The 25,433-nt window shown below is 61.4% G+C and overlaps 1 protein-coding gene across 8 annotated transcripts in view; it reads right to left on the bottom strand.

The window, feature by feature from the left end:
• Positions 1-931: 931 nt before the first annotated feature.
• Positions 932-25,433, bottom strand: part of FBRSL1 (fibrosin like 1) — a 61,199-nt gene continuing 36,697 nt past the window's right edge. Inside the window, exons 5-20 of one of the 8 annotated variants that reach the window (XM_081283531.1) lie at positions 22,413-22,442; positions 11,330-11,375; positions 10,487-10,799; positions 10,169-10,389; positions 9,674-9,742; positions 9,281-9,504; positions 8,630-8,680; positions 8,407-8,502; positions 7,409-7,477; positions 7,259-7,288; positions 7,094-7,165; positions 6,089-6,221; positions 3,839-3,925; positions 3,582-3,665; positions 3,270-3,474; positions 932-1,886 (exon numbers count right to left, since the gene is read on the bottom strand). In XM_081283531.1, coding sequence (XP_081139657.1) covers positions 1,067-1,886; positions 3,270-3,474; positions 3,582-3,665; positions 3,839-3,925; positions 6,089-6,221; positions 7,094-7,165; positions 7,259-7,288; positions 7,409-7,477; positions 8,407-8,502; positions 8,630-8,680; positions 9,281-9,504; positions 9,674-9,742; positions 10,169-10,389; positions 10,487-10,799; positions 11,330-11,375; positions 22,413-22,442 — 2,550 coding nt within the window. In that variant the 3' untranslated portion in view covers positions 932-1,066. Of the gene's footprint in view, positions 1,887-3,269; positions 3,475-3,581; positions 3,666-3,838; positions 3,926-6,088; positions 6,222-7,093; positions 7,166-7,258; positions 7,289-7,408; positions 7,478-8,406; positions 8,503-8,629; positions 8,681-9,280; positions 9,505-9,578; positions 9,743-10,168; positions 10,390-10,486; positions 10,800-11,329; positions 11,376-22,412; positions 22,443-25,433 lie in introns of all 8 variants that reach the window. The other 7 variants (XM_081283532.1, XM_081283533.1, XM_081283534.1 and 4 more) reach the window with 7 other exon arrangements.

Below are 25,433 nucleotides of genomic sequence, written 5' to 3'. Positions count from 1 at the left end.
GCAAACCCAAACCCAAGCAGGGCAACATTGGGACAGGCTCTGGCTGACCTGATGGCTCCGTGGGGGAGAGAAAGAATTCTGGTTACCTTTTTCTCATAACTAATCTTTAGGCTCTTGCACTTCTAAAATCCTACTTATTGGCTCTGATTCTGAGGATCCACAGGTATGTTCCTTGAGGCCAGCCAATTCTAAAGCCCACATGAGCCAGAGCAGAAGGTGCCTAGGAGTGTCACCTGCCCAACGGCCACTACCTGGAGGCCCAACTGTGACCAAAGGCAGCCTCCCAGTGAGCTGCAGGGGCTGGAGGAAGTCCGCAGGAACCTCTTCCCCAGAGCCTGGGGTTGGGCCTTAGAGTGCTTGCATAGTTGAAGGGTGATGGCTGCAGGTAGACTTCCAAGAGTGTTTGCTACTGACAGCGAGTGAGTTTTGTGACCATGTTAAATCACCAGAGGGGCTTCTGGAAGCTTTATAAAGACTACCGAGGTTAAGAATTTAATAATGTCTTGTATTTATATTAAGACTATTTACATTTGTTTATTTAAAAAAAAACGAAAAAAAAAATCCTCCTCACACTTCTGCATAAAAGAATAAGGAGAAAAAAAACCCAAAGTTTTGTACGTTATTATTAATTCTTATTTTAATATATATCTGTAACTTCGGTTCCAAGTACCAAGGGGATGGGGTGGCCAGGGCCGGCCTGAGCGGGAGCCTCACAGTGTGCTGGACAAAAAGACCGCGTTCTCTCCATAAATAAGACAAAGAAACCCTGGGGCTGGAAAGGGATCTGAGGCCAGTAAATCACAAATCCCAACTAAAAATTCTTTTTTGGTTCTTTTAAATGTCTGAGAGCACAAAATTAAGAAAAATACAAAACCATTAAAAACGCTTCTCACCTGTGGGGGGAAAGATACAAAGGTGGATTTTCCCAGGGGCCTAATCTCGACTGGAAAACCGTCCCCTGCGCTCCAGGGCTCGCGCTGCGGGGACGCGGAGGGGCTGTGCTTGCGCGGGGTTGGCGCCAGTAGCGTTCGGGACAGCGCGCACCGGCTGGAGAGCAGCCCCAGGGCTACCGCGCCTCCACCTCTTGCGGGTTGCGCGGTGGGGAGTAGTCGCGCGCCTCGCTCGGGCCCAGCGCCAGCGGCGTAGTCCTGGGGCGCGCGGGGACCCCGGCCGCGGCCACCAGCGGGGGCGGCGCGCCGAGCGCGGCGGCGGGAGGGGTGCGCGCTAGCAGCGCGGCGGGCCCGAGGCGCGCGTAGTGCAGTGCGCCCAGCAGCGCGGCGCCGTCGGGGCCGGGTGCCCGTGCACGCTCCAGGTCCTCGCGGCGCGCGTCCCGAAGGCGCTCGGGGCTGTAGTCGTGCGGCTCGCGGTCGCGATAGGGGCGCTCGGCCGGCTCCGGGGGCGCGGGGCCCGCGCGGCGTGGCAGCTCCAGGCCGCGGTAGGCCTCGCGCAGAGGCTCCCATGAGAAGCCCGGTGCGCCCAGGCGCTCCCGGCCCGGGCCCGGCTGCGTGGACGCGGGGTGCAGGCCGCCACTCACGGGCTCTGGCGCTTCATCCTCCTTGCGCTCCTCCTTGACCTTCACGTCGCTCTGTGGCCGCTCGGGCGGCTCCGGCGGCCTGCCCGGCTCTCGGCCCAGCAGGCAGGCCAGGCGCAGGCTGTCGCCCAGGGCCGCCTTGCTGTAGGGCGACGGCGGGCGCGCGACTACCGTGGCGCCATCCTCCTTGGCAGGTGAGTGGCTCTCCTTGACCCGGGGCTCTGCCTCGCGCTCTGCCGGGGCCCTGGCGCGGCCCAGCTCGCCCTGGCCGCGCAGCAGGAGGCTGCTGATGGGATGGCCCACGGGAGCTGCAGGGGAGGCGCGGCTCAGCAGGCGTGTCTTCTCCAGGTGGTCTCTGGGGGCAACAGGGCAGACCCGTCACTAACAGGTGGCCCTAGACAGCTGTTGGCTGAGTTGCCTTCTAGCACAGTGGAGTCTGTCTGGGCAGGACCTTCAGTACCCTGGGTCCAACACCATACTTTCCCTGCCCCAGGCCAAGCTCACAGTTCTTGCCCACTGTGGCCACCACCCCAGCCCAAGGAAATGAGATGCTGGCTGGGCAGCCCTGAAGTGTGGCTTCCTTTTGGGCAAAATCCACCTGTGCTTTCAGCCTCTGCCATGGAAGACGGCTCTGGACTGAGTTCACTCACCCTTGTCCCCCAATACACACCTGTGCATACTAGGGGACCACAGGGCTGCCACACTGGCTAGTTCTGCTCAAAGTCATGCAGCAAAGGATCCTTGCCCCTCACAGGGAGCAGAGCAGAGCCACCAGGGCAGGCATGACTACAGGGCCACCAAGGAGAGCTGTGTGGATAGCCTCGCCCGTGAGGCTCCTGTGGCATGCCTGTGACTCCGGGGTCCCCTTCCCCACCTCCACTGAACCCTCAGAGGTGACACTGAGGCTGTAGCCTGTGTGCAGGCCCTGGGTCACCCCACATTCTCGTGGCCACTGTGACGTGCAACCCCTACCTCCTGTGCTGACCCTGATGGCTGCCCTCTCCCATGTATGTACCCATGATCAATGCCACCCTGACCCCAGAAACAGTCTGCAGCAGCAGGCAATGGCCCCCAAGTCCAGCAGGACCTCAGGGCCTTCCTGCTCCTGGGCCTTCCTCTTGACCTCTATCTCTCCGAAGAGATGCCCCAAATCCAGATTCTGGGACGATGACGTGGGGCAGTGCTTGTGGAGGGCCCTGCCAAGGCTCGCTGGGCCACGGGACAGTGATGGGCCGGTGATGCTGGGAGCTTCACCCTAGTACCCATGTCTGCTGGGCACCCATGGACACATGATTATAGAGGGTAGACAGGGCCACAGGTGGGAAGCAATACGCACATGACCACCTCTGCAGCCCGACCTCCCCAAATTCAATGCCGATACACAGACCAGGGACCACATGCCACCATGAGCCTGCGGCCAGCCCTGTGAGCCGGAAGCTAGAAGCAGAGCCAGGCAGGGACCCAGGTCCTCATGCATTCAGGCAAGAGCTCTGCCTCCAGGCACCACCACAGCGTCTCCTGGCTGCATCTCTGCCCGGCTCTGCTCTTCCCTGGCCAGCTGCTGGCCCTCCTGTCCATAGGGTGGGGTGGGGCTGCCTGGAATGTGGCCGTTGGGACCCTTAGGTTAGCTTTCACTGCACTCCCAGACTTCCTCGGCAGGTTGGGCCTGTGTTCGACACTGAGCTGTGCAGAGGGGGCAGGTGGGTGGGAGGGAGGAGGGCCTGGGCCTGTCACTCACCGCTCCCGCTCCTCCCGGCCCTGGTCTGGCTCTCGGTCGTGGCTGGTCAGGGCTGCGCTGTGCTCTGCCTCCTGGGGCTTGGGCCATGGGGGCGGTGTGGGGAAGGAGGGGGGCGTCCGGTGCAGCCGGCTCCAGGCCTCGTGGGGGCTGGGCAGGCCGTGTAGCGTGGAGCCCTCCTTGGGGGCAAAGATGCTGCCCCCTGGAGCTGGGGTGGGAGGTAGGGGCAGAGGCAGGAAGGTGAGCCAGGCAGACCCCCTCCTCTCCCCTTCCATGCTGACCCAGGACCCCAGCCCCTGCCCAGGGGTCACTCACTCAGTGCGTGGCTGCCCAGGCCTCCGAAGGCATGGCTGCCCAGGCTCCCCAGGCCCCCGAAGGTGCTGGATCTGCTGAAAGGGCCTGTGGGCAGTGGGAGCTCAGGGTCTGCAGGGCTGGGTGGGGCTCCCTGACCCCTGGCCCAAGGAAGGCAACTCCAGAAGCTTCCAGCAACAGGGCCACTTCCCACCCACTCAGCCCCAGCCCTGATGTCTGCAGAGAAGCTGGGAGGACTGTACAGGCCCCAGGGCACCCACCTGCAAGGTGACCAGCAGGCAGGAAGCTGTGATGGGCTGAGGGTCCGCAGAGGCTGGAGGCGGGGTGGGCGGCACCTGGGTGAAGGTCTGCAGTTGACAGAAGCCCAGAGAGCACACCTGGAGGTCCTGTCCGCAGCGTGGCTCATGGCTGGGACACCCCAACTTCCCCTGAGAACCCCCAACCTCCCATTCACTCCTCTTCATCCCACTGTGGAATAGGATATGTCTGGAGTAAGAGTGAAATTCAGGACTCTCCCAGATCTGGCCACAGGGAGGCCACCTGGGGTAAGGGAGGCTGGCTACAGTGGACTCCAGAGGGAAGAGGGCCAAAGGAAGTGAGTTCTCAGCCATGTGACTAAAAGTGATCCTAGCTACTTCAGGGATTGGGTCTTGGGTACTGAACACAGTATCCCCATCTGTGGACTTCTGAGACACAGGGCCCAGCCCACAAGAGTTTCTCTGGGTGCACTAGCACCCAACAACCAAGACTGTGGGCCCAAGAACCGAATGTGTGGGGGATGGGTCTGAGGTGCTGCTGAGCAGGACCCAGTGCTGGGGAGGCCAGGGCCTGCAAGTGGGGCATGTCCTTTATCTTGAAGGTGAAGCCTCCTACCCCGGGCCACAGGGGTCAGGGCACAGAGCTTCTGGTCTACACTGACTCCCAATAGGAAAGACAGTTCCACCCTCTCGACCAGAGACCAAAAAGCTAGGACCCAGCATCTGAAGCAGGACTGGCAGGTCAGAGCAGGACTCATGGTGTGAAGCAGGAAAAACAAGACAAAACAGGACCTGGAGGGTCAAAGCAGGCAGTGGGGAGTGGAGCAGAAACGGGCCCCTAGAATGCACATGCCAGCATGAAGGTGAAGACCAGCCTTCTAAGATCCCAATTCAAGTTCGAGAAAGGACAGCAATAGAACACACACTAGAGGGACAGGCTTTTAAAATACTGAGGGACAGACAGACTCTGCCAGGCCTGCGGTGGGGAACCAGAGGTGTGGGCCCAGGCAATTCTGGGAGCCACTGGGCCACCAGCTCCCTACTGGAAAAGCTCTAGTTATCAAACTAAGTCCAGAAGCAGCAGAGAACTTCAAGGGCCACAGAGCCAGCAGCAGAAAGGAACCTGCAGCTGAAAACCCTGGGCAGGGGCTGGGCCCAGGGAACCCTGCACTAAGTCCCGGGCTCCTCTCCAGAGCAGGAGAGAGGACTTGTGGCTGAACCGAGGGCCAGCCTCAGGACACCAGGCACAGCCAGCAGCGAGAGGCACTGCCCAGCGAGTGAGGCACTGTCAACAGAGGGGCCTCCACACTGCCAAGGTGAGGAGCTGCACCCCAAGGGTGATGGATGGCAGGGTGTGGACCAAGAGAGATGCAGGCCTCAGAATCAACATGCACTTCTATTTTCTAGCAAAAGTCCATAAAAAAATGCAATTTTACAAATGCCAATCACACATTAAGACGCAGAGCATTCAGGAATGATTCTGATATGCCCTGTCCATGGTTGGGAGGTGGTTCCTGAGTTGGCCTGTATGCTTAGCAGTACTTGGTGGAGACTAGCGGGAGGATTTAATTTAACACAGAAGAGCAAAAAGAGGGGACACCTGCGAGTCAGAGACCCAGACCCACTGGAGGTGGGGAGTACAGGGTAGGCCCAGTGCAGAGGAAGGGGCCAGCTACAGCACACAGCTGCAGACTGGGGCCACATCTTGGGGCTCCAAGGAGGTGACAGGCTTTGGGGACATGTGTGTGTGTGTGTGTGTGTGTGTATGCACGTGTGTACACACACAGGTTGGAGGTACTGTTCTCAGGGAGTCAGGGGTGCAAGGCTGGCCGGAGCGGGCCTCTGGGACTCACACAGGTCTAGAGAGGCCGCTCTGCACCCACAAGATGAAACTACAACCTTGCCTCATTTGCTGAGGTCTCTGCTGTACACTCCTCTCCCAGGCCAAGAACTGGTGCACACCCAGCCACCCTGTTGGTCCTGGGGACCCTAAGGCTGCTGCATCTCAGGGGGAGCAAGGCCAGGGTGGGCCCTTGGAGCAGCATCCTGAGAACCCTTCTTGGGCTGCTGGGCCAAGAGGAGACAGGGCAGTGGGAAAAGGAGACCCCAGAAGGAGAGGCCACAGGCCCAGCACAGGACCCATGGCTGAGGCCCCGACATGCAGATGAGGACCCAAGGCTGGGACGGGATGCCGAGAGCTGAGTGCCCTTTCTCCTGGCATAGAACAGCGGGCTCGGTGGCCCTCAGTCTTACCTATGCTGGAGAAGAGAGGGCGGGCCAGGTCCTGTGGGTAGTGGAACCCCGAGAACACACCTGGGGCAGGGGGCCTGCTGGACAGGTCCAGCTTTGTGCCCACCTCCAGCTTGTGGGGGTCCAGCTGCATCTGCTGAGAAGACGAGGCATGAAGGTCTGCTGTGGACCGGCTGCCCACAGGGACCTCGGGGGGGGGGCACAGCCACACCCCACACGTGCTAGCAGCCCAGACACATGCCCCGTGCCACGTTGCCAAGGGGAGGCCACCCTTCACAGGGGGCCCAGAGCCTGGGAGTGCCATTGTGCCTGCACTGCTTTGGGGGACGCGCTGCCTACACTGTGGCAAATAAACTCAGGTGGAAAAGCACAGTCATAGGCCTCAGTTACTCCAGTGAGCTTGAGTTTCCAGTGATGGAATTTAGTTATGTTTCAAAAGCTGAATTTATTAAAATGTAACAAAATCCAGACACACTCGTGGGTGCTGGCCACTCCCAGCTTGAGGGCCAGGCAGGTGGGAGGGCCCATGGCCTTCTAACCTCAGCTGATGTCGCTGAGAGGAACCAAGCCCCAGGTGCCCAGGGCACCACCAGGTGTTACTCAGATGGCTGTGGCCAGCTCAACCTTGCCACTGGCTCTCAGTGGGGACCCCCCTGCCTAGGCCTCCCCAGCATCCCTCCTTCTCAGTCCTCTGGGTGCACCCAAGCACCTGTACCCTGAGACGTGGCGTCTGCTCTAGTCCCTTCTCTGCCTTCTCCCTCAGTGTGTTTATGATGCCATGATTCTTAAGGAGTGTGCGTGGCAGAGTCCTGTGTCACAGGGCTTGTTCTGACAGCAAGGTACAGGGACACAGGGCCGACTTGGCATCCTGGAAGGACCCTCTCCTGCCCTGACCAGACACCTGCACGCACAGGACCCAGGGCTCACTCCCAGTCCTGCCTGGCTCCTCCCAGGCACCCCCACCCCCGCCGCTGGCCGCACACCCCTTCCCAGGCCCGCCCACCTCACCTTTGCCTTCTGCTGGTGGACATGGATCTGCCAGGCGATCTGCACGTGCACAGCGCACCACCGCCCCGGCTTCTGCGCGGAAAGGCCAGGCGTGCTCAGGGCTGCCCTCTTCCCAGCCACAGGCCACGGGTCACGCGGCCAGGTCCTCCCCAAACACACACTTACCCTGACCGCTGTCCGGTACGGGTCAGACACCTGCAGTGGACAGAACAGAGGAAGGGTCACTTGTGGGTCCTGCAGGGTACATTAGGGAGGGGACAGCCCCAAGCTGATGCTGCCAGGTCATATGGGGTGGGGGTGACTTCTGACACCTACCCCAGGGGCCTTCTGCAGGAGCGTGTGGACAGCACTGGCCCGGCCTGTTACCTCAATTGGGTTTGAAGTCTGGTGGTGAAGAGAGAACACGTCACCATGGCTGAGGAAGTCAAGATAACAAACCTCCAAACTTCCGGGTCCTAGGCTGGCCTATGCCCGGGCCACTGCCACCCAGGGGCAGCCTGGCTTCCCTCAGTCCAGGGAGTTCCACAAAGGTGGGAAGGGGGTCTTGACACCAATGGCTGGAGAGAGTGGGCCACCCCCAACTGGCAGAGCCACTTGTGTAAGGGCCATGACCACACTTAGGAAGAAACACAGAGGGCCCAGTCCCTACCCTGGAGCTGCAGGGGGCTGCCCTGTGGTCACAGTGGGCCGAACAGGGACAGCAGAGGCCCATCCTGCCCAACACCTGGCTCTTCATCTGCCCACCTAGGTAGCACTGCCCGCTCCGGAGCCCTCCTGTGTGAGACCAGCCCCTCCAGGTGTGGGCAGCTTGAGTACTGCAAGGGAGGCTACAGGGGCCTTTGAAGTCAGGGTCTGCTGGAACCTGGGAGGACTCGGGGCCTGTTGCAGGATTTGTCCCAGGTTTCAGGGCCACATCTGTATCCCCTCCCCGGCAGTCAAGAAACAGGTACAGACAGCAGGATGCCTGCATGCTGTGGAAGGCTCACAAGGCTGCCCTGTCCAGAGCTGAGGTGGTTCACAAGCTGGAGGAGGGGAAGGCCCTGTGCTGGCCGCTGTCCACACTGGGGACCTCTGAAGCCCACTTGGGAGAGTGAGCACCCAACATAGTCCCCTCTGTAGCCACCACCCCCTCCTGGGAACATTTCCAGTCCAGAGGCCTCCAGATCCCTAGAGCAGCTGCACAGACCTCAGACAAGCCAGTTTGGAAGATGTTCTCAGGTCAGTGGCCAGACTGTAACATGGACAAGAGGTACTCCCAGCCCTTCCTCCCCACCACCTGTGTGCCCACACCACCTGTCATGCACAGTCAGTACCTTGGGCTGAAAAGCACCCTGCAAGGACCCAAAGGGGCCAGGGTGTGTGAGCAGGGTGGGCAGTCCTGGGACAGCAGGAGGGAAGGGTGGAAAGAGCTGCAAGAGAAAGTGCTGGGTCACAGACCCTCTGGAGGAGGACCGCAGTGCCCCCGTCCTCTCCCTTCTCAGGAAGATGTGTACCCTAGGCTTGCCCCAGGAACGGGCTACAGAGGGAGACACTCACGTTGGAATGTCGGAAGTAGGGGCTGTCCAGCTTGGGTGAAAACTTGTCAAACTGTGGGAAAGGAAGTGGAGATGAGGCCTCCTGAACTGGCCTGATGCCCTCTATGGGCCCATCACCCGCCCACCCTGGCCAGTGGGCAGCCGCCCCAGGGTCCCTGAGATCAGCCCCTAGCACTGAACTCCGCTGGGGCTGGTAGACAAGGGCAGCCTCCCACTCTCAAGTTCCCTGCTACCTGGCAGTCTGTGCCGCTGGGTGGAGGAGAGGGCATGAAGCCCTGAGGGGGGGGCAGGGGAGCTGGGGGACACACCCCTGCCACAGACAGAGAAAGCGGCCCCACTCAGCTTTGGCTCAGGAGAGGAGCCTGGGCTCTGAGGAACACCAGGGCCCAGATCTGGCACCTGCTGCCAAGGGCTGAGCACCCAGCTAGAGTGCAGAGGCTGAGGGCCTGTTGCACACGTGTGGACACAGGCGCCTAAGGCTGGGACAAGACACAGAAATGGGCAGAAAGGCTGGGGGGGGGGACGAGCAGGATGGGGTGGAGGGGGCAGGGAGTGGCCACAGCCCACCCTCGGCCATGTGCACGTGTGGAGCGCGCGTCTGCGTGTGCCTGCCGTGTGCCCCCGCCCGCCCCGCAGCACGCGGCCTACGCACCGGCAGGGGTGCAGCGGGCGGCACGAGCGGCGTCGGGGGCAGCCCCGGGAAGGGGGCGAATGTGTGTTGGTGCTGGTGTGTGTGCTGGTGTGTGTGTTGGTGTGTGTGCTGGTGCTGATGGAACTCGGCCCGCAGCAGAGCCCCCGGGCCCAGGGAGGCGCCCGGCCGCTCAGCGCTCTGCACCAGAAACCGCGTGTTCAGCTCTTGCCTGAGCAGCTCGCGATCTACAAGAGAAAAAGAGAGAAGACAGAGAGGCACGTCGGCCGCGGGCTCCCGGCGGGGCGAGGCGGATAGTCACCTGGCACTCCCGGGTTTGGCAGGCCAAGCCGTGGCGGCCGCTCGCTAGGTGCGGGCCCCAGGGTGGAGGTAAGAGAGGAGCCTGTGACCAAGTACCAATCAGAATCCCCGAATGAGGCTGGCAATACATGATTGGCTGGTTGAATGAGATCAACAGGCTGGCATCTAGAGGCAAGAGAGAAGTTGGTGAGCCCGCACCCTGCGTCCCTCCCGTGCAGGACACCAGCCTGCCCCACCCAGCTGGCTGATTCAGTTCCAGCGAGCCTCTGGAGTCCCATCCCGGGGAGCAGGGGCAGGGGCTATCATTGCAGGACCCCCAGCCTCGGATCCTGTCACCACGATGTGGCACTGAGGGGTGGGGAGGGACGGAAACCCTGAAGGTCACCCCACCAGAGGCGGCCAGGGTCCAGATGGAGTAGGTCGATGTGGGAGGCCAAAGTGCAGGACCCTGGGCTGTCCGAGTATGGGACACAACCCGGGACTTGAAGCTTGGGACAAGGACAGCCTGCCGGGTGAGAGGGGCACCCTTCCCCCCACCTCTCAGGCCTCTGGGGAGTGCCTGTGGCAGAGTGATCCCTTTCAGCCACCTACCGGCAGGGTGTCCTGGGATGACCAGGCTGCTGGCGGGCAGCGACGGGGGCGGGGGCAGTGTCGGGGGTGTGGCGAACATGGCCGCCGCGTGGTGCTGGTGCTGCGCCTGGGACCGGAGCGCCAGGTGTGAGGTAGAGAGGTGGGGGCCGGACCCGTGCGGCGACAGCGACACGTGCTTTGCCAGGCCCAGAGGGGCGCCACTGCCCGTACTGCTGCTCCTGCTGGGGACATGGGGCTCAGTGCCACCTGCAGCCCCTGCAGACTGCCGCACCCACCCCTGCCCCTCAACCACAGACCCCACCCGGAGGCCCCGCCCACCTGAGGCTGTGCAGGTGCAGCCCGTTGGGCCCGGCCTGGCAGGGGCCTGGGCCGGTGAAGGTGCTCAGCGATGGAGGCACGTGCGTTGGGAGCGGGTCCCGCTGCTGCGGGGGTGCGGGCAGCGGCTGTGGAGCGTGGCAGGGCGCCGGGGTTTCCTTCTTCACCAGGGGGCTGGCACGGGTGCTGCACTCAAGCCCAGAGGGCGCAGCAGCCGGCAGGAAGGTCTCAGTGCTGAGCTCACGGCTGCGCTCCAAGCCCGACACCTTGGGCACTGCCCCAGCCTTATTCTCCGACTTCTCGCTGTGTGCGGGGTCTGTGTGGGAAAGGGCAGGTATGGTCCTGTGGCTGGCCCCACCTGCCCAAGTGCCACCTGCCAGAAACCTGGAAGTCCAGGCCCACTAATGCTCTTGGCAGCCACCAGGGGGTCCTGCGGCCACCGCTGTTTCCAATGGGGAATCAGGCACAGGTGGGTCCTGTACTTTTACCCAAGACCACACAGCCAGGGTCTGCTGGGTGCTGCCTCTGCTTCAGCCCCTCCCAGGAGGCCTCCCTTGGTTCCCAGCCTGAGCAGCCTTGCACCCACACAGGAAGAGTCCTTGCCCCCACAGTAGCCCAAAGGGGAGGCAATCAGGCCCCATCTTCCAGATAGGGCCCAGTCACCTTAGGGCTTGGTCTACCCCATGCCTGTCCTCACTGGCTGGTTACCATCCTCTTTCTGATCTCTCCAGAGATCAGGGAAAACAAGTAGCCCCACAGCCAACTGCTACCCTTAGCCCTCCCAGGTCCTGCACAGCTCTCTGAACCCCAGGGCCTGAGGCAGGGGCCAGCGGAGGACAGACTCACCTTTCCCAACTGCTGGTGAAAACAGCTTCTCGGAGCCCACAGAGGCCTGAGGAGAGAGCAGAAAGCTGGCCTGGGGGTGGAGGGGACAGGAGCCTGGCCCCAGCTCCCAAGGCTGGGCACCCACACCCAGGGTCTGTACAGGTTTCTGGCCTGTCTGGGTGCTGTGGCCTGGTGTAGGTGCCCTCCGTGCACCCCCATGCCTGAGGGCGAATGGCTGTCCTGCATGTGTTCACACTGGCCACCCAGGGACCCCTCTGCTCAAAGAAGAGGCCTAGGGGCAGGTACCCGGGGCCTGCAGACCTGTGCCTGGCTCTGCTGGGCAGAGGAAGGTGAAGCCCTCATCACCTCCTACCCTGGTTTAGTGAGCTGGGTGGGTGTGAGAGCCACCTGTTGGTTGGGAGGGACACAGCCCTTCTCCATGTTGGGGCTGGCGGAGTTCAGCCACAGTGAGGCGGCTAAGTGTCCAGGCACGTGACTACTGAGCAAGCTGAACCCCATGGGCTACCTGACCCTCTGTCAGTCCTAGAGAGTGTGGCCCTCAGTGGCCTGATGGGGGCAGGGGAAGGGAGAACGTGGCTTTGGAGGGCTCTACATGGGTTTCCCAGACGAGTTTGAGAGAAGCTTGGGCAGGTCCTTTTTCCTAGCCTTTGGTCTTTTTCACCCTCATTGAGTCATTGACTGAATATGCCCCTTGAAGCCTAGACGAACCCCAGGCCCTGATGAGATCTCAGGGCTGGAAGAGGGGGTCCCACGCAAGCCTCTATGCATAGAGCTCACTGTCCTCTTGCTGCTGCATCCAAGGGCACATGGGCAGGTGCCATCAGAACCAGCAGCAGCATGAGAGACACCAGATCTTTTGGTGCCTTAACCTTGGACTTCAAAACTGAGCAACAGATATATTCATAAGACCCCAGCTGGTCTGACTGGATTAAGACCCAGACACAACCCAGGTGCACCCCCCATGGCTACTGTACATTTGCAGAGTGGACACCCATCACTGGCCACCAGCCCATAGAGACCTGGCTTTCATCCCTGCCCTACCCTGGGTTCTCCCTGTACCTTCCTGCTCTGGACCTGCACACAAGTGCTGTCCCATGGTGGGCCCGCCCATGTGGTGTGCTTCCTACAAAGATCTTGGGGGCACTGCTGGATGGAGAGGACAATCAGGGAACACTGTGCAGTGCTTACAGACAGATGTGCTGCGGTCATGCTGACACATGTGCACTGTACACACGTGGGCATGCAGGATACTCTACAGGTATGTGCACTTATGTGTCCATCTACAAGCATGTGTACACACAGGTTACATGTGGCTCGTGTGTGTGTGTGTGATAGGGGTGTGAACTAAGTGTGCATGTTCACAAGTCCACCCTGCTAGCAAAACCTGAGGAAGGACCTGGAGGACCATGCCGCTGGAGTCTTGGACATGAGTGACCACCCCAGGGTTCTGAGACTCCAGAAGTGCCTCCCTGAAGGAGAAGGGTCCACAGGGTGGGCAAGGAAGGCTCTGCAGGGGGGAGGCAATAGGTCCAGCATCTGAACCCCACAGCTGCCACCCAGCCTCAGGCCAGGCCCACAGCCTGCAGATGCTCTCAGAAGGACAAGGACAAGATACAGATGAGGTGCCAGGTGTGTGCTGCGCAGGGAACATGGAGCAAGCCAGCACAGGGGCTGGGCCTGCCCCCAGGGCCTCCCAGGCTACCACGCTCCCTAAGCCTGTGGCTTCCTAGACCACCAGCACAGCAGGAACCCCCATGTGGCCACAGGGGCTGTTATTACCCCCACCTGGTCTCTGCTCCTGTCCCCATAACGACCAACTGGGCTGGTTTCAGCACTGTGGAGTTCTTCACATTGGCCAAGTGTCTCTAAAACCAGTTCAGAACAAGTTGTACCCAACTGAGGACATTCCAGAGCCGCCCCCTCTCTGTGTGCCCCAACTCTACCCTGAGGTTCCTGCACCCAGGGCTGCTGTGGTCCTCACCTAACCCTCCTGGTGTCTTGAAGCCTTGCTCTACCCTAGGCCCTTCCTGGACCATTGGCAGGGCTTACCCTTTCTGTGTCCTCTTTACTGTGGGCCTGCCTGTCAGATGCCCTATCTGAGCCTGGGCCACAGCCTGGGAGGGCTGGAGCCTTCCCTGCCAGACCAGCCAGCACAACAGCAGCTGCCCTTCCCCAGGGAGGCTGCAGGAGGTCCTGTCTGTGTGGCCACACTGACAGGCTGGGCTGCTGGGCATGGTGCCAGCTGCACAAGGCTGGATGGCCCAGCTCACCCACGCTGCCACAGGGCTCTTCTCGCCATGGCAGCAGATGAACAGAGGAGCCAGGGCCCAGGTGGCAGTCGCTGCCTGTGGGCCAGCAAGGAGGGCAAGGGCACTGAGGCCTCCCAGGCCTCCTCACACAGGCAAGCCAGTGTGACCTGCCATCCACAGCCAACCTGGAAGGCAGCCTCGGAAGTTCAGGGATCACCAACAAGAAGTAGGGGCTGTGGAAGACATCAGATATCTAGGCACCACATGGCTTTGCTCTCCCCTCCTCCTGCAGACTGCTGAAGGAAAGGTGTCACCTGAATGCCTGTGGCACTTAATCCAAACACTGGGGTTTCAACTCCAGTTGAAAGCTGGGTTCCCAGGCCATGAGATGGTGCCCCAAGTTCCAGGGAAGAATTAGGAGGGAGCTCGATTTTCCCCATGGAACAGCATCCCCACAAAGGCTGGCAGGCAGGTAAGCAGGTCCACCCAGACCTGCGCCCAACACTGCCACAGCCAGTCCACCTCAGCAGGCAAGTGTGCTCAGGGAAATAGAGGGCGGGCAGCCAGGGAGGCTCTGCAGGACCCTAGCATGGACCAGCTTCCACAGGCCTGAGAGGGCCTGGATGCCTGGCCAGACATAGTCCCACCAATCCAGGAAAGCTCTGAACTGACCGAGAAGCCCCCAGGTCCCAGGATCTCCTGGGGGGCCGGCACAGGTTCCAGCTGGCTTCCTAGAGCCAACAGAGACACATCTTTCTGGGGCTGACCCCCACTTCCCTCCCTCATCACTTTCCCTTAAATCAGGACTTCAGAGCTAGCTGGCTGGCTGGCGGGACCAAGGAGGGTGGGGGACCCGTGCCGGGCCACCGAACAGCTCTAACAACTTTCTGGGCATTATCTACAGGGGTGAGACCCAGGCACACCATCCAGCTCCAATCCTGGCGCTGACCCGTGTGCGGGCAGAAGGCGTCACTCTGGGCCAAGGCCACGGGCTGCAGGCTCTGGGTCCCGTGGGGCGTGGCGGCCAGGGTGGGCCCCACTAACCCCTTCAAGGTGCAGAACGCCGGGCTCCGGAGAGGTCCGCGCGCTTTGTCTGAGAGGCCTCGCCGTGGCCTGCCGCGCCCCGCCCCAGACAAAGAGCTCAGCTGGGGCAGGTGAGCGAGGGCCGGTCCTGAGGCCGCCTCAGGCCGGGCGCAGACAAAGGCGCGCGCCCCCAGGGGCCGGGCCCGCCCCCGTGCCCCTCGTGGGCCGCTCCCCGCCGCCACGCGCGTCGCGGGCGCCAGACTGACCTCGCCGAGCACAGGTCCGGCCGCCGAGCGCCGTCAGCCTGGGCCGTCGAGGCGGCCGCTCTCCGCCCCGCTCAGCCGCAGCCCGGACCCGGTGCGCGCGGGACACGCATGTCTACAGCTCCGACGGGCCAGGGGCGCGGGGGCGCGGGGGCGCGGGGGCGCGGGGCTACGGCCCGGAGCCGTCGGGGGCGGCACGGCTGGCGGCGGGCGCGCTGCGGGCGGCGGACGCGGCGGCGGCGAACGCGGGCGGGGGGCGGGGCGCGGGCAGGCCCGACTAATCCAGCCCCGAGGCGCGGATCTGCGGAGTCCTGGCCACCTAGGGACCGCAGGTCCCCAGTTCGGGCGCAGAGCGCCAGGGGGCCCGACTCTGTATCCTCTCCGCGACAAGTTATGCGCATCTGCCACTCGGCTTACGGAGGGCAAACTGAGTTGGGGAGGAGCTGGGCTTGAAGGGCCGACAGAACCCCGGAGTCCAGGTCCTCAGAGACCTGCAGCCAGCCGGGCCTGGGTTACTCCCACCAAGCAGGCTCCACGGAGTTGCTGCCGCTGCAGAGGGCTGCACAGCGCGCCCACCCGGCCACGCGGAGCTGCCTGTGGAGACTTCACAAGGTGGCCACAAAAAGATTCGAATGCGGATCCAACCACGGGCCCCAGGTGAAGGCCAAGTGTGAGTGCCACACAGACCCAGGCCCGCAGCGGGACCTCCCATGCCAGTGTACGCACATGCCAAAACCAGAATGCATGAAATTCCCATCTGCATAGCGCTAGAAAGAACATCAGGGGAGGGAAGTGGGGGGGACGTGCTGGACAGAGTGGACAGGGCCTTTGGGAGTCTAGCTCAGGCTCAGGACTTGAGATCAAGGAGGAGATGGGGGTCAGTCTTCTATTTCTGAGCATCCATTCAACAGAAGGTGGGAGCCAGGTACAGAACCCTGTGCAGGTTGGGCTAGCATTTCCCTTTCAATAGGTAGCTGGACATGCACAACCCCCCCCCCCCACACACACACACACAATCTCCAAGGGCACAGAAGAGATTGCCAACAACGAAGACCTCTGGGTGGGGATTTTAAGCCCTTTTCTTCTGCTTGAGTTATTGCCTAAATGCACATTCTCTCCTTACCAAACAATAAAACAAAACCACTCCCAAAGTCCTGCTGTCTCCTGCCATAAAAATCAACCTGTGCCTAAGCAGAGATAGAAGCCTGAGAGCCCCCAGCCCTGTGACCCTGACAGCCATCCCACACACAGACAAGTAAACAGCCTGCACCTGGCTGCAGAGCCCAGGGCTCAGCCAGGACAAGCCCCTCCCTGGAACTCAGGGAGAGCTGCAGGAGCTTGGGCCTCCAGGGGGCTGTGAGGCGCCCCAGTGGTGAGGCCTGCAGGTGAGGGAACGGTAGGCTCACACACCCCAGCTGGTTTTGTCTTTCCTGGCTATCCTTTGGGCCCAGTTCAGGGACTGCACTCTGTACTAACTGAGCAGCTGCCTCTCTGGGTCCCTTGAAGACCTATGCCTCCTACAGGTGAGGCCAGGACACAGAAGACTGGCACCAGCAGCCCAGGTGTGGCTCCCTGGATGGGGCAGGGGACCACAGCCTTTGCAGCAATTTGGGCTCCAGGAGCAGTGGGTTGGGAAAGCAGGGAGAGAAACTGAGCAGATGCTGCTGGAGCCTGGGGAGCAGGGTCACACAGCTAAGACTCTAGGACAAGCCCGGCCTGCTTGCCCAGGGTCGAGGTCCCAACACTGGCTCCTTGGGGTCTCACCCATCCACACACCCACCATGGGAAAATGGAGTGTCTGGCCACAGTCGTGATGTCCACTTCCCAGCATCACCTCTGAGGTCACCTGGGCACTGAGCTCTGGAAGTGGCACTGCCAGGGAAGCGCGGGGCATGGAGTCAGCTCTGAGAACCCATGGCCTGCCTTTAATTTTGTCTAGAAAGGAAAGTAGCTATGATATGAGGGGTTTGAAGAGGTTGGAAATCAGAAGGAAATGGAGTTAAGATAGCCAGGGAGAGGGCCATGGAGAACACTAGTTGTCTACCACAGATGGTGACCACAGGGCCAGATAGTACACGCAAACCCTACCCGTAAGTTAACAATAGGGGCCCTGGGACTGTCTGGGGCACCCAGCCTCCATGTAGCTTGACAGTGCCTGGGTGCCCTGGGAACCCAGCATGGTGCTGGGAGCACAGAGCAGGCCAGCCTGTTCCCCGGGCCGCTGCTGCTCTGCAGGAGACAGGCCACCAGCAAGGAGAGGCAGGGGCTGGATGTGAAGACCTGTGAAGGTGGCCATGTGAGTTGAGAGGTGCGCGCAACCTCTGCACACTAGAAGAGGCAGGGGCCTCAGTGGCCTGCCTTCCCCCTGCCCACCACACTGCCTGCATGGCCACAGCCATGCTAGGAATGTGGTTCTGCCCAAGCCTCTGTGGGGAGGGCGGCAGCCGCCAGATCCCTAGGGCAGAACTATGCTTGATGGTGACTGTGGAGAGGAGCAAGGCCTTGACTGACACCTGGGAGCTTGCTAACGAGCTGACCACACCGCTGGATGCACCCAACATCCCTGGCTGCAGCTTCTCTCCTTAGGACTGGAAAATGCAAGATCTGTGCAAAACGGCAGAGGAAAGTGCAGACTATGAGATGGGAGCAGTGCCCCTGGACAGGCCGTGCAGGTCTTGGAGGGGTGAGAGGGCCCAGTGGAGTCGGAGCTCAGGGCCAGGAAGCTGTGGGCCACCAGGGCTGCCCGGCCTTCTGCACAAGTGGACATGAGGATGAAGACAAGTTGTCTGTTGGTTCCCATCCATGCCCACTCTGAATTTCAGAACAAGAACAAGTCCTCATATGGAAACAGGGTCTTTGAATGTGGTCAAGGGAAGGAGGCCACTGCTCCAGGGACGGGTGTCCTGGCAAGAGAAGGGACAGACATAGGGAGGAGCCATGGAAGCGCAGAGACTATGGCCAGGCGGTCACAAGCCCAGGGATGCCTGAGCTACCAGGAGCTGGAACACACAGGGAGGCTACTCCGGGCTTGCAGAAGGACCTAGGGCTGTCCTTGGCCTCAGGGAAGGTGACTGTGGACCAAGGACGTTCGGCTGCAGGTTGCCACCATGGAGACCAGTCAGACAGCAGTGGTGGGCATGCTGGGGCCTGCCTGTGACAAGGCCTCTGTCTCACTCCAGCTGCTGGGATGGTCCAGCCCCTGCTGCTGCCTGGCACCAGGGGAAACCGGCAGGGGCTCTAGAGGGAGCATATGTTCCACTCAGCTTCTGGGGGAGCCAGGCCTGCTCCTCTGGAGAGGTGAGATGGGCCAGCACACCTGTGCCATGGACAGCCACCACCAGGCCTGTCCCCTCCCACAGCTCTGAAGAGCCAGCAGGTAGGATGTTGCCTGTGGAGCCCCCAGGGTGCCAAAGCAGCAGGACTCAGCCTGGACTTCGGGACTTCCAGCCTACCCTAAGTTTTCTTTGCCATGATGGGTGACAAGGGGGCTCTTAGGATGTACCAGAAGCTCCTGTCAGACAGCATATGTCAGACCAGAGCTGTCACATCAGAGGACAGAGGCTGGACTCAGTGGGTGGCACTGTGCTTGGATCCAGCAGCCAGACGGACGTGTGTTGCCCAGGGCCAGCCTTGGGCCCCTTGTCTATGTCCGAAGCTTCTGCCTGACTCCCAGCAAAGCTGGCCTGGATGTTCACCTCCACCCCGCAGCCTGAAGACCCCCATCTGAGGCTCGCTCAGGGCCCAGTAGGCCTGCAAGCCTCCACTGGGATCCAGTGTCCCCACTCAGGAGGACTCAGGGCCAGAGGGAGGCAGGTTCTGCAGGGGCTATGGCCCAAAGCACCCTCTAGAAGGGAGCAGATGACAAATACCAGGTGACAAGTGGCTGTCTGGGAGGGACCCGGGGCCACAGGGCTCGGCTTTCCAAGGAGCACATGGCCAGGTCTGGGAGGCCTGGCTGCCTCTCAGCTGAGGCTGCAGGGTGGGCAGCGGCCACCTGGACAGAGCCCTTGCTGCTCTGCCTCTCCTCTTGTCCAAATTCAGGTCTGACTTGGGTGTCTGCAGCCCCAGAGCCTAGTGGCTGGGATCAGGTGGGGCCTGCACCAAGTGCGTGTGCCCCACCTGGGCACACAGCCCTAGGCCTGCTCTTCTTCACCAAGGGCCATGTGCCCAGGCCCCTCCAGGACACCCTTGCTCCACAACTGCTCAAAGTGGGTCCTGGACCCATCCTGGGGATGTGCTGTTGCTCCCAGCTGGTCCCTCATGTGCCAGGGCCTCCCTCACACCCACCTTCTGGGGCCCTGCCAGTGCCCATGTGGGATGAGCAAAGACATATCCGTTCCAATGGATGCTATGTGGGTGTCCCGAGGGAGGCCACACTGAGGGGTCTGGGAGCCAGGCATCCTGAGCCAGCCTGTCCTGTAACCTCCCCCGACCCACTGAGGCTGTAAAGTTGGGTTTGTCACTTGTGACCCAAGGCACCCTGTGATGGCACCCTGGGGTAAGTGCAGCCCTGGTCCCTCTGTCCCTATTAGGACCCTGAGGAAGGAGCTCTCAAGATCGGGGCTGGGCAGGCCTGGTGCAACAGGAGCTGGAAGCTGCTTCCAGGGGTTGCTGTGCGGAAGCAGCTACTGCAGGGGTGAAGTGCACGCTGCAGGGGCCTGCGCCCAGCTGCTGCGTCCTCCGTCCACCCCAGTGCCTGGTGTCTGGCTCAGTTTCCAAGAACAAGCCCCTTGGTGGTGGGTCATGTGATGCTGCTTCAGCACCAAGAAGATAGGCCCAAAGAGGAGCCCAGTTAGGCACAGCTCCTGCTGGGGTCCAGGGTCAGAGTGAGGCCGCCCACACACCAGCCTTTCACAGGCCATGTTCACCTCCTGTGGTGCCTTCCACCTGCCCCGGCCACAGGCACCACTGAAGCTGGGAACCTGAAGGCCCACTCCACTGTCACGCCCCACCTCTGCTGCTGCCCACAGAGACCCATCAGAGCATCCCTGCTCTCCCCTTGGGAGCCCTTGAAGACCTGTTAGTCCCAGCCTGTAGCCACGGCTGGGGCACTGAGCACATGGCCTAGTGGCTGTCCACTGAAAGCCTTGGATGTCGCCAGAGGTGTGGGGCTGTGGCCTCAGGGCAGCCAGGAGGAGTACTGCCATCTCGCCAGGAGCTCTCAGCAGCTGACAGCCACACTGAACCCCTCGGGCTGCCTAGTGAGCCCCACATAATTTCATGCCTGTAGTTTTCCAACAAGAAAGCAGCCAGACAACAACCGCAGTCTCTCAGAACCATCTTCCTGCCATTTTCCTGAGCTGCTGACAGTGTCCCCAGCGCTAGAGCCATCATGCACAGAATCGGGTGGCATGGGGCAGGGCCAGAGGGGCCCTGAAGGTTGTGCAGGGAGGGGTGCTGGTGGCATGGTGGGGAAGGAGATGACAGGTCTCCTGTGTGCCTGTCTGTCCTTCTGCCAGGAGGGATGTCTGTGTCGTGACCCATGGCAGAGCCCCAGGCAGTTCCCAGGGATGGGGGCTGGCAGAAGCTTATGCCCAGACTGAGGTCAGACCCTGGTAGCTTAGGGAGAGAGGGTGCCCACTGAGGAAAATGGCCAGGAGAGCTGCAGCCATCCACCCCAGTTGCCCTGTCCAACTTGGCGTCTAGTTCTTCCAGGCATCTGCTCCTGCAGGCAGGGCTTCCTGGAACCCAGAGGGCATCTGCAGGGGCAGCAGCAGGCCAAGCCTCTGTGGCCACACTGCCTCCTGCCCAAGACCCATCTGTTTCTGGGCCACCATGTACCTAGGGACATAAACAGCCATGCCAGTCCTGTGAGAAGCATGAGGGCCTCCACTGGCCTGCAAGTCTGGGTGGCTCAGGTGTCCTTCCTGCACACCCAGACCTGTCCTGCTTCCACCAAGGGCCTATCTCAGGAAGGCAGGAACTCACCACCTTAGAGTTGTCCTCCCTTGACTTGTCCCTTTCTAGCAGGGGAAGGTACTCTGCACAGCTGTTCCCAGCGGGGAGGACATTCCTTCCACCTGGAACTCAGAGCTGGGCAGATGCAAATCCAGCCCAGATTTGCCCATGGTGGCCTCAAGCTCAGGGACCAGCACCCAAGGAACGGGCACCCTTGCTGTGGAGACAGCTGTGAGGTCTGGGTCAGCAGGTGTCCCTGCATGGTCAGGAGGACCCAGGTGGTGGCTCCTGAACAAGGCCCGGAGCTTGCCCAGACCATCCCTGCTGTCCCACCTGCAGGGCAGCTCTGCAGATGCTCAGGCCCGGCATCTGTTCTGGGAGGACACGGCACCTCTGAATACCCCCTGGAGCTCAGGAAGGGCAGCTGGGTGAGCAGGAAGACCTTGCCTTCCCCAGGGGCTCTCCAGCAGGTGTGCCCACCCTCTAGGCGCTGAAGGCCTCGGATGTCGCCAGAGGTGTGGGGCTGTGCCTCCCAGCCCACTGCAGTCCTGGCTCTCTGGGTTGTGGGGACACCAAGCCGGGAGGGGAGCTGCTCCTCCACCCTCTAGGCCTCTCCTCCTCTGCCAGGTTCTCCTACCACCACAGCAGCTGCCCTGGAGCCAGGGCTGGCGGGCCTCATTTGTAGGCGCTCCCAGAGTCACCTGCGTGGGTGGCTGGGGTGCAGTGTGGAGCCAGGGTGACTCTGCCCTCCCTCTCCAGGACCTGGCTTGAGGTCCAGCCCATTACACAGGACACTGCCAGCCCCTCTGGGCAGAGGCCTCCCTGAAAACCAGGAGTGGGTGCTCCCTGCAGGGCCACAGGAAAGCTCAGATTCGCTGGGGAAGGAGCCGCATGCCACTGTGTGGCCCTGGGTGTGCCTCAGGCCACACAGTGGGGTCCTGGCAGGCTGGGCTGAGATGGAAAGCAGGGTGACACTCTGTTTCCCCTGGAGGGCAGGAGGGCAGCCGCCAGCGCCTCCTGCAGACCCTGTTTTAAATATGGGTGCTGAGAGATGTTCTGGCCCTGCACTCGAACTGATGTCACCAGTGGGACCAGAACAGTGGCCACATTGGGAGGCGGAGCCCAAGAGCTGTGGTGGCGGGAGGGAGCCGTGCATGAGGCCAGTGCTCCAGGGCTCCTCTCGGGTGCTGACCCCAGACCACGTGCCCAACAGCAGGACCTCAGCATGGCGAGGAGGGCTGGCCTGTAGGGGGGGTGCTGCAGTGTGGGCAGCACAGAGACCTGGAACCTGTCAGTGCAGCACGCAGCCATTGCCCCGGGGACTGCCTGGCCCCTGGCTTTCCACGACAGCCTGTGGCCTCGACCTGGACTGGCCCAAACACACTTGGCCCAGGCTGCCCTCGGTGAGCTCCACAGGGCACCTGGTGCAGACAGGTCTGCGGGCATCCACTGGGGCCTGCACTCTGCGGAGCCTGGGCAGCCACCCAGGGCAGAGTTCCCATCTGGCTGGGTGGGGCTGGTGCCCCACCAGGGAGGTCACACTGCCATGTGCTACCCTCCAGCAGGGACAGCCCTGAGTGCCGAGCCTCTCACCCAGGCTGGGGGTGGTGGTGGGCAGGGGTAGGCAGGAGGGGGTGGGGGGAGGCTTACCTTGTCGTCCATACCACTCTCGCTGTCACACTGCAGAGACAGAGAGAGAGAGAGAGGTGGGTCAGAACCTTCTTGCCCCTTGGGGCACAAGTGGCAGGCACCTGTGGGTGTCCCCTGCCACATCTCAGCTGAGGGCCCTGGGCCCCACAGCTCCACAGCCCCACAGAGAAGGCTCTGGGGACCAGCGCCCCTCTGCACAGACACAGGGACCGCATGAGATGCACACCAGGGTACCATCCCAAAGGAGGGCTTTCATTCCTGGCTGTGGTCACAGGCTCCTGCACCCTGGAGGGACAGGCCCTGGTGTCAGTGGCCCCTCGGGGCATGGCTGTCTAGGTAAACCAGGTATGCCTGGGGCCCATGCTCCCTGTCCTGGTCTGAAGTTGGGACTCTGAGGCAGCCCCAGTACCCAGCTCCTCCTGCAGGAGTGTGAGTGCCAGGCCAGGGCCACCTGTGGCTGAGAAGGGGCCCAGGCCAGGTGGGAGTTCACAGAACATATCTTTGTTTTCCATTTTCAATAAGAAGACCTGAGAAGCTAGAGAATAATACAGTTTCCCCTAAAAGAATAGCAAGGAAAGGCTCCTCCAGGCTGACGTGCTGACGCCGGGCGGCATCCCCAGGCGCGGGCAGGGCAGGCCTCCCCAGCCCCAACACTGCAGCCGCGGCAAGCTGGGATTCACCAGCCACTCTCTGCTTAGGGACCAGCGACCTCCAAGGTCAGCTCTGAGTGGGGGTGGGACCCCAGGCAGCAGGGACAGGCTCAGGGGCCTTCTGTGGCTGACAGACTTCACACCTGCAGGCTGTGAGCTGGTGTGCCCAGTGGGCTGTGTGGAGCCCCCAGGCATGATGGAGCTGGGCCCGCCCAGGGCCCTGGCTGGGGACTTTGTGCCAAGAGCCGTCCACACGTCCCACAAAGGCACAGAGCCTGTGAGTGCACAGCGATCCCTCCCTGGCCTGGGTGGCAGGTGTGGGCTGGCTGCAGGCAGGCCCAGGGCCCCTGGTCAGGGAAGAGATTCTGCCACTCACCACTGCCCAGAGCTTGTCAGGAGAGAGGACAAGGATGTGGGTGGGGATGGGACTGCCCAGACCCCAGGGCTCAGGGGAACAGAAGGAAAGTGGGGAGGAGAGGGGCAGAACCTGCCTGGCCATGGCCACACTAGTGATGTGGGAAGGGGAGCCTGTGGCTGTGGGAGGCCCCAGAGTCCTATCTGTGGCCCCCGTGGATCTTACAGCGTGGGGGGGGCGCGCCCAGTGGGACCTTCACTTGCTCGATCCCCACATGGAGACCAAAGTTGCAAACTGCAATCCCATCAAACCTCCAGGGTGCAAGGAGCATCAGCTCCTGCTTGCCCTGCCTGCTACACGGGGCCACATGGATGTGCCAGGACCAGCATCTACCAGGACCACTTGCCATGCCTGTCCTCTTTCCTTTGCCAGCCCCCAGAGCCCTGCTAGAGACCCTAGCCGGCCACAGGCTTCCTCATGGATTCTGGGCCTGAGGCTGGGCTGGGCCAGGAGGCAGTGAGACTTGTGGAAGGCTGTTAGACTGTCCAGCAATAATGGAGGGAGCCTCCTGGAAGGCAGGAGAGAACAGCAGCCAGGATCCTAGAGTTACCAAGCTGCACCTGCTGCCGGCCAAGCCTGGGCAGAACCACAGTGAACCTGTGCTAGTCAAGGTCCGGTGAGGTGACTGGTCAGGGCAGGGTGAGAACAGTCATATCTGCTTTGGGAGCTGCCCAAGTGAGCAGACCTTCACGGAGCTGGAGCTGGAGCTGGGTGTGGCTGCCCTGGCAGGCCTCAGGCCCATGGGGAAGGGCGGAGATATGAGCCCTGAAGCAGAAGACTGCTCTGATGCTACCCTGCCTCCTCTGCTGTGCAGCCTTGGACAGATCCCTTGCCCTTTCTGTGTCTCAGTTTATGTTTCCGTAAAACAGGGACAAAAGCCTATCGTTATGTGGCTTAGATGAGTGAGTACATACAAAACACTGGAACAGTGTTGGACACAGTAGTCTAAAGTGTGATGGTATTCTCCTCACCACCACCACCATCATCACCACTTCCATTGCCTCCACCACCATCACCACTTCTACCAACACCTCCATCACCATCATCACCACCACCTCTACCATCACCTCCACCTCCTCCATCACCACCAACTCTACCATCACTTCCACCTCTACCATCACCTCCATCACCATCATCACCACCTCTATAATCTCCATCTCCTTCACCACCACCACCTCTACCACCACCTCCATCTCCACCATCACCACCACCTCCACCTCCACCATCACTGTCATCCTCATACTCATTACCACACCATCTCTTCCATCACCATTTACTCCTGCCTCTTCCCTCCTGTCACCACCTCCACCTTCTGTTGCAGGTGGCCTAAGGCCACCTGTAGCTCCTGCTCTGCAGAGGCAGGCTAGATGGAACCACACCCCATGCTCGGGTGTGGTGCACATCCAGCCAAGCCACCTGCTCAAATCAGCAGCCATCATTGGGTGATCCCAGGGAGGCAGCATACTGAGCTCAGTACTGTGCAGAGTCCTGCACAGACTGTGCGACAGCTTTAGCATCTGGGGTCATCTCTGTCCTCCACCTCCCTGGGCTGGTGGACCCTTGGGTATAGGGGTCCTCTAGAGACCCTGGCTACAGAGGGCAAAGTCAGGACGCAGGAGGCAAAAGTGCTACAGGAGGGGCAGGGAGGGGACAAGTTGGGGAGGACTCCTGGCAGGGTGGGGGAGGGGCCTGTGATGGAGCAGGGGGCAGCTGGGAAAGTCAGGCAGCCACTGAGAGCCACCAGAGGGACAGGCCAGGTGGGCTTAGCAGGGTGGCTCTGCTGCCAGGAGAGCCCAGCTGATGGCCAGGAGGGGATGAGAGCCGACAGTGGGAACTGGGTGGGTGTACGCTGAGGGTGACCAAAGGACCTGCAGATGGACCCCAGGAAAGCTTGGGTAAAAATGGGCAGCACCCACGGGATGAAGCAGAGCAATACAGGGAGGAAGAAGCTGACAA

This window comes from Spermophilus citellus (genome assembly GCF_964194105.1).
Source record: "Spermophilus citellus genome assembly, chromosome: 3".
Taxonomy (NCBI): domain Eukaryota; kingdom Metazoa; phylum Chordata; class Mammalia; order Rodentia; family Sciuridae; genus Spermophilus; species Spermophilus citellus.
Note: the sequence above shows the minus strand (reverse complement) of the source record. Positions and strands in the feature narration are given on the sequence as shown.